The 8,721-nt window shown below is 43.0% G+C and overlaps 1 protein-coding gene across 1 annotated transcript; it reads right to left on the bottom strand.

Moving 5' to 3' along the window:
* Positions 1-521: 521 nt before the first annotated feature.
* LOC119741255 lies at positions 522-1,289 on the bottom strand. The gene has a single exon (XM_038217008.1). It carries the CDS (start codon positions 1,287-1,289, stop codon positions 522-524), a length of 768 nt encoding a protein of 255 aa, XP_038072936.1.
* Between the last annotated feature and the right edge of the window lie 7,432 nt (positions 1,290-8,721).

Raw genomic sequence — 8,721 nt, 5'->3', positions numbered from 1 at the left:
GAGCTCAAGTTGGTGATAGCCGAACGAAGATCGAGCTTGCTGAAGACCGTTGCTCCGTTGAGGTCGTGGATCAGCTCGTTCACTGTTGGTGTGCTGTGGCGTTCGCGAAGTACGGCTTTATTGGGTTCTCGCATGTCGATGCATAGGCGTATTGAGCCGTCTTTCTTTGGGGCGTAACAATTGGAGATACCCACGCGTTCGATGATGTCTTGTTGTTCGAGGCATTTAATCTCGGTTTCCACCTTTGGTGATTGCTTTGGGTTTCACAGTTTCGTCCACATGGAGTTTCACCTGTGTGTCTTTCAGTTTTCCTATGTCGAGGAAGAGCCCAGGATACTTTTCCTGGCACTTGTCCTTGTATGTTACTGCTTGCACGACATTGATGAGTTGCAGCCTGGTTGTTGTCTCATATCCCAGTAGGGAGCCATTGGCTCCTTGCGCTATGAGAAATGTGTGGCATTGTTCGACGGAGGCAGTTTCAACTGTCAGTTGACATTCCCCAAGGATGTGTATCGGTCGCGTCAAGCTTCACCATAGGCATGCACTTGTGACTGTCCGCGGCGTTTCATGGGCGGACTGCCCCCACTTGCGTAGCCACGTTCATCCAGAATGTTTACCGTTGAACCCGTGTCAAGAAGAATAATGATCTCCCGATTGTTTACTCTGACTTGGGCTGTGGGCAATGACAGTGTGTATACTGTATGTTCATTGTTATGCAATGTGTAGCAGTAGTCGTCCTCACTCACTTGGATGTTGTGTACGGCCGTGTCTTTCTTGCGTTTGATACAGGCCCGCTGGAAGTGATTCAGTTTTCCGCAATAGTTACAGGTTTGTCCCTTCGCTGGGCATGTGCCTGTATGGGGATAGCTCCCTCCACAATAAATGCAGAGTTTACATCGTGCCTGATGTGCCGCTGTTTGGTTGGGCTGTGTTGAGCGTTTAGGACCACTGGCACGGCTGGCAGTTTTTGCTGGGGGTCGCTTCGTTTTGGTGTCGTTGTATTTCCGTGTCAGTGTGTGGACAGTTTCGCGTTCCTTAGTTGAGGCCTGTTGATCTGCTATTTCCAATGTGCGGCCCATGTCGATTATTTGTGTAAGCGTTTTGTCCGGTTCACGGAGAGCCCTGTGTCGGAGTCGATTGGAGGAGCAGTGTTGAATTAGCTTTGTCAGGATTTCTTTGTCTGCATCGGTTAACTCGCATGTTTTGGAAAGCGTACGTAGTTCTGTGACATACTCGTCTAATATCTGACCCTCCTTTTGTTTGGTGGATCGGAAGTTGTAGATCTCCATTTGTGTGTTCTTTTTTTCGGTCGGAAGTACTTGTCTACGACTGTCTTTGCATTCTGGTATGTATCGCCTGTTCCAGCATCTGTCTGTTTCTCTACCTCGTAGATCTCATGCACATGTTCACTAGCATAATGGAGCAGAAGAGCACGTTTCCTCTCTCCATTTTGTACATTCATGGCGACAAATAAGTTCTCTAAACGCTTGACCCATATTTTTCCCAACGAACGGCAACATTGTTTCGGGAACGGGTGCAGGTAATTCGCCATTTTCAGCGACGTAGCGTAACACACTGGTCTAAAGCACTGCACAGTATGTGTGTACGATGTCAACGTACGTGTACAGTAAAGCACGTTGCACGTACTTGCAGTTCTGTTCGCCACAAAGTGTCCTCCAAAAAACGGGCCAAAATCACTCCAACCGTAGTCGAAAAATTCCTGTTCAGTAGTTCTATAAACTGTTACATGTCTGTAAATCCTCGTCGCCAGTGTACTGTTTCTTTTGGACAACTTAATGAATGAAACAGACCGGAGACAAACTGTGTACTTTTGTTCAAACTTAACTCTACTGTCATGTTCAACAACTTTCCATGTGCTTATTTCCCATAATGCACTTGTGGGTGTTCTATTGAATTGTGTTCCCAAATAATGTGCTATAAGATATTGTACTCAGGATACTACAAGTCCAATTTCAAACTAAGTTGCTGTGGTGAGATTCAAACTATATCGCCACCTGTGGGATGGCACCCTGCAACACTCCTGCCAGACAAAGGACCCCAATTGCCGCTCTTGCTGCCCAGCTGGGCGGTTATAAGCAACCGAACACTAACCGGGAGGACCGATTGAGGACAATTGATTTGGACACTCTAGCGCCAATTGCCCATATCAGGAAATGATAACAAAAATGGTTAGGAAATCACTGACATTGTCATGACGACCTGTATCCAGAGAGTGTACACCCCCAAATTCTCCTTACATAACGACAAACTCTCAATGCTATATTACTGGCCAGTGGCCATTTCACTAACGAAATATGAAACTCTATGATTACCCATCAATGACTATGGCCAACAATATGGCCGGTTGCAGTGCCCTACTCACTTTTTATGTTGTGTACATGTAAATTGCGTATGCTCTACGTTATTCTGATCTTTGGTAAGATTTGAAATCCATGATTTTGACTTAGAATTTCGCGAGACAATAACAGGGCAACAAGTACTAAGCAAAGCTGCATGCAAAACGCTCTCCACTAAAAGGAGCGTAGGTCTTAACATGTTGCTTATAGCCCTAGAGAAGATATTTAGAACGGGTGACACCTGAAATTCTTTTGGGAAGGGTGCCTAATTTGCATAAATCGTTAATCCCTGCCGTGTAATATATTAATTCCAATATTTGGGTATATTTTTTTTGAAAAGTGTATTTTGGTGATTCTACTTGCATATTCTTACTTCAATAACATTTCTAAAGCATATAAGTGACTGAATAATTAGGAGGACATAATAAAGAACAAAAGTTGCTACTATTTTACCCTAAAGTTGCGCGCATTTACCTTTTCCCACAGATATCATCAACTTGTCTCGCCAAACGTGGGTACTGATGAGCTTCAGATTCACAAAATTACTTACTGGCATAGTTACCCTGACATAAATAAGTGGGAAATCGTGTGAAAATTAATAACATCTTGATGTTTAGCCCAAAAGATAAAAATGGGTAGAAAATGTGGTGTCCGTAAATTGGGCTACTACGGGAAGGGTAACGTGGGGACTTGAACGAGTTCACCGAAATCCCCCCAAATAAGAGATTATTTTTGTTTACAATAATTTTGTCTACGCCAAAACGCTTTGTCAACAATAATTTTGGTAATTTCCTTGAACTTGTTCCAGTCTCCCATGTTAGGCAACCCTTCACCTACTTGTTAGCCCATTTTATGGACACCTCTTTTTTTCCCCCCAGTTTTTGTTTTCTGGGCTAAATATCACAATGTTATCATTGTTCATATGATTTTGCATACGGTTTTCATAGGGTAACTGTACCAGTAAGCTACTTGGTGGGTTTGAAGTTCACCAATGCTGATGTTTGGCAAGACTATTGATGATATCTGGAGACAAGGTACATGCGCGCAACTTTAAGGCATAATAGTAGCCATTTTGGATCGTTACTATGTCCTCGTAATTATTCAGTCACTTATATGCTTTGGAAATGTTATTCAAGTAAAGATATGTAAGTAGAATCCCCAAAATACACTTTTCAATTTTTTTTTTAATATACCCCCATATGGGAATAAATATATTATACGCAGGTATTAACAAATTATGCAAATTAGGCACCCTTCCAAAAAGAATTTCAGGTGACACCCCTTCTAAATATCTTCTCTAGGTCTATAAGAATCTATCTGCCAAGTTTGGTGCTTTGGACCGGTCGGTCACGATCTTGACGAAAATTAGATCTAAGCCACCTGACTAAATTATAGGACAATCGGAAACTTTCAAGAAAATGATAAAGGAATCCGCTCACCCGGTATGCATAAGAGTGCACTCCGGGGACTTGTAGCTCGCCGCCGGCTGTCATGTTAACGCTGTGTCCGGTCACGCCCGACTCTCTCGACTAGCCCTTACGCAGTATCATTCCTTACCGGGATCATCATCATGTTAAGTTTCTCAGAAACGTCGCCTCGGCCAAAACGCGGAACAATTTACTTGTTCTTTCTATATACTCAAAGGATATTTGCCTGAAGATATTGTCCATACAAAACGGGGGACATTATTGGCGGATCCAGCGGGGGGCGCAGGGGACGCACGCCCTCCCCCGGCAAATATCTTAAAATATGTTTACTATCGGTCAAAAACGGACGGTGATCCGACGGGCCACGGGTTTTGAATTTGAGGAAGAACAATCGTTCAAAAGGCGTGGCAATTTTCACGCACCTCCTAAGACTTTATGCGTGGGTTATGATGGCCGCACGGTACGCGGATAAAACCAAGGTAAAACAAACCAACCTCGTTCCCCATGGGTACGATCGTGCTGCGCCATGTTGTTTTCCATCATGCCTTGCGCGATCTCAACCCCTGTAATTGTGTAATTTAAATGTGTCAAAATAGGGCACATTATAATTAGGCTGCAGTTTATACGTCTTACGTGCCGACGCCATCTTTACAATGTTAAAAGTTGTGATTTTTGAAGAATCAATCCTTTCAAACGTTTGGACGTTGCGTTATTTAGCAAAGTTTTGTTTTAAATGTACGTACCCCTTTCGTCCCTTTACAACCGAAGATACAGGGGGTTTTTTTTAGCGAAAAACGAGGTTGCCCAAATCCATATCGTACAGGCACCGCAACTTTTGAATAACAATTTGTTTCGTACGTGACGTGACGTGCAAAGCACGCGAGCGCATTATGGGCGCGCCCGGCGTCCAATCTTCAAATTGCGCGCACAGTAGGCCTACGCTGTGAATAGCCAATCAGCGTCATTTACGTCATCATCACGGCCAGGGGTTAGTGTAAGGAGCGCGCACGCGCCCATGGAGTCGAGGCTAAAAACAAACTGTAGCGGAGTCTCATTTCGCGTATTTTTTTAGCGCGTCATACGTCCATGAGACTCGCGGACAACTGCCGCGTACAATGCGTATGAAGTCAAACCGTTTTCACGCTCCGGGCTTGTTGACGAAACAAAATCAAACAAAGGCCACTTCAGATTCTATTCAAATATTTTTCTGATACGTTTCATGCCAGTTTGACACACTCCCCAAATATGCACCCGCTGTAATGAAATATTTACATTCATGTCAGTTATGTAACCGAGCGCGGAACAATTACAACCTAGAAATGTGTTTGTGGACAAACACAAGCTGTTTCGGATATTTGAAATACTCTAAGCATGGGATGAACAATTAGTGACGTCACTATAATTGTCATCTATCAGAGAACATTATAATAAGTACATGTGAAGTTACAACCAAATCGAACATTTTAGTTCTGTAGATATAGACTTATAAAAGAATAAAATGCCCCTTAAAGGAACTTCACATGACATTTGATGATGATGTCACTACAATTTATTTCCATCTATAACACACCCATGTGAATATGCATACCAAGTTTTAACCCAATCAGACTTGTACTTCCGAAGTTCAGTTTGCAAATGGTTTGAAGAAAAACGTGTACAAACCAATAGGTAAACAATGCATCTTTAATGTGATGTAACCTGACACCTCATGACGCCACGATGACATATTTCTTCTAGGACCATATATGTGTGTACCAAGTATATAGTCGATCAAATTTACGAACGTGCCAAAGTGGAGCGTTTTAAAATGATACGAAACCAATGGGGAAAATGTGCATCTTTAATGTAAAGTAGCGTGACACCTGATGACGTCACGATCACGAATTTCTTTTAGGACCATCTGTGGGTGATGGTCGAAGTGTGTACCAAGTGTAACGTCGATCGGATTTACGAAGATGCCGAAATGGAGCGTTTTAAAACATGTACAAACCATATAGGGAAAAATACATATTTAATGTGACGTAACCTGACACTTGATGACGTCACGATGACGAATTTCGTCTAGGACCATCTGTGGGTGGTGGTCCAAGTATAAATTAAGTTTGAAGTCGATGGGATTTACAAAGATGCCAAACTGGAGTGTTTTAAAAAGTGTACAAAACATATGGGAAAAAATGCATTTTTAATGTGACGTAACCTGACACCTGATGACGTCACGATCACGGATTTCTTCAAGGACCATCTGTGGGTAATGGTCTAAGTGTGTACTAAGTGTAACGTCGATCGGATTTAACAAAAATTGCCGAAATGGAGCGTTTTAATACATGTACAAACCCTATTGGGAAAAATGCATCTTTTATTTGACGTAACCTGACACTTGATGACGTCACGATCACAAATTTCGTCTAGAACCATCTGTGGGTGGTGGTCTAAGTATCAATTAAGTTTTAAGTCGATCGGATTCACGAAGATGCCAAACTGGAGTGTTTTAAAACGTGTACAAAACATATGGGGAAAAATGCATTTTAATGTGACGTAACCCGACACCTGACGACGTCACTGTCACAAATTTCTTCTAGGACCATCTGTGGGTGGTGGTCTAAGTATGTACCAAGTCTGAAATCGATCGGATTTCAAAAAGTGGCAAAGTGGACTGTCAGAAGAAACGTGTGTTCAACCTATGGAGAAAAAGTATGAAAAAGGAGAAAAAAAATCTTAACGAAAACAAGAGCTGTTTCGGTGTGTAGTTGAGAACATGCTAATTATGTGCATGTTCTCAACTTTAGGCTTTGAATACAGAAGAAACTTCATAGGAGCAAGAGTGTATAGGCCTATATGCATTTGAAACAAATGAAACAAAATATCCCCTCATAATTTAAAAAACTTCTGCTAAAAAAAATCAGGGGAAAGTGGCCAGGAAACGCCTCAGATTGCACCATTGAGCATCTGCGATCCAAAATTTTCCGGGGCCCTTAAGCGGGCCCCGGACCCCACGCCGTAAGGGCTTCGCCCTCCGCGCTCGCATTAGTCCTCCGGCCAAATTTCCTCTATGCTATTATTTCATCCTAGCGGTGCCCCCACCTTTTTTGTACCTTCAGCAGCGAATGGCTGAGGCTCGGACTACAAGTGGCCTGAATCCCATTCCAAAATAAAAAGTTTAAAAAAAAAATGCGATTATGGAACATGGTTCTCAACTTTGAGTACATAACAAACTTTATAATGAACAAAAAATAACAAATTTATATGGAATTTTCGATGTTTAAAACGTTTTCTAAACGGTGGAAAGTGGCCAGGAATCGCCTCAGATTGCACCACAGAGCATTTTTCGGGGCCCTTAAGCGGGCACCGGACCCCACGCCGTAAGGGCTTCGCGCTCCGCGCTTGCAGGTCCAGGACCCTTCATTACAATTCTAGCCCCCCCCCGGCAAATGGCAGTCTGGATCCGCCCCTGGACATTTGCCCCCAAAACATGCTGGGATCTCTGTGGCACGCTTGCCAAAAATTGGGCCACGCTTGCCCCTCCTTGCCATGCTTGGCATCACTGGGCCCAAACCTTGGCACGCCTGCCAGCCATTCACCATGTATATTCACCGTTTGAAGTTACCGTTGAATATTAGCCCCACCAGAATAAGAGAGTGTTTATATTTTTGTCACAAGACTTGAATAATTATATGTAAACAGTACTTAATAAATTTGAAAATTAGGCCCATGCCGATTTTGTCCACCGCTCGTAAATTCGGTTGCAAAGCCCCACCTGTACAAGTAGGTGTTTGCCGTACTTTTTACAAAGATTAAACACAACTTGGGAAATGTTCCAAATTCAAATTCTTACTTAAGAATATCTTACCCATTAACTTGTTTATTTAATTTAAATTGGGGCACTGCCCGTCGCTCCAAGCAAATTCCTGCCAAACGTGCAACGCGCGCCCTACTGGGACGACAGGCAACACACACCCCAACCCCGACGAGCGAAACACAAACGGTAAAGGAGTGTATTGCAACGGGATACAAACTTTTGAGCGAAAATAAGTTTCCATTACTGTAACAAGGGAAAACTCGACCACCTATTGATTGGAAATGCACATGCTTTACTACTGTAATTCGTTTTATTTCCAAAACAAGTCAACAATTCGCTCTTTTCACACTTCCGCCATGGGCATGCAGAGCCTCGATCTGGCAACTTTACACAATCAATATTAGCAGGTTCAGTGATTCCTGTTTCGGGGTTCAGATCGCTGAACCGGCTATTTGTATTGTGTAAAGTTGCCAAATCGAGGCTGTGCATGCCCAATGGCTGAGTGTGAAAAGAGCAAATGGTGAGGGTATTACAAGTATGATAACTATTGTTCCCAACTCGCAAGTGTCAATTACGGCGCTCCATGAGTGGCATCCACTTCTTTATTTAATCAGATAATTTATCACGTCATGTTGATATATCGCCGAGAGTAAGGCGACTTACTAACATAATTGTTTCGACCAGTCGACTGACCGAAGTCGACTTGGTGACTTGTCCAGATGCATTATCTCACCAAGTTGACTTCCATAAGTCGACATGACGACTTGCCCAGATGTATTATCTCGTCAAGTCAACTCTCCGAAGTCGAGCTGGGGCGGATCCAGACTGCCTTTTGCCAGGGGGGCTAGAATGGTAATGAAGGGTCCTGGGGCCGTATTCACAAAACGACTTAAGTCATAAAAAAGCAAGCACCCCACTTAAATTTGCGACTTGGAATAGTTTTACAATTTAAGCAGTATTCACAAAGCATTTTCACTAAGCGCCCCACTTATTATCATGACTCAAGTGCGGTCGGACCTGTCTTAAGTCAAGTTAAGTGGGGTACTAGGGTGTCATGGCGGCCTTATTCCTCCGTTGGTTGGTATTTTTTAGGTACAAAATTGGACTTTCTAGGGGTAGAGGGAAATATCGTCAATAACGA

Source organism: Patiria miniata, unplaced genomic scaffold (assembly GCF_015706575.1).
Source record: "Patiria miniata isolate m_02_andy unplaced genomic scaffold, ASM1570657v1 HiC_scaffold_5, whole genome shotgun sequence".
NCBI classification, from domain to species: domain Eukaryota; kingdom Metazoa; phylum Echinodermata; class Asteroidea; order Valvatida; family Asterinidae; genus Patiria; species Patiria miniata.
This window is presented reverse-complemented; position numbering and strand designations above follow the sequence as displayed.

Bases quoted from the DNA above. Each gene is read 5' to 3' on its own strand.
- LOC119741255 (XM_038217008.1), bottom strand. From the start codon at position 1,289: ATGGAGATCTACAACTTCCGATCCACCAAACAAAAGGAGGGTCAGATA.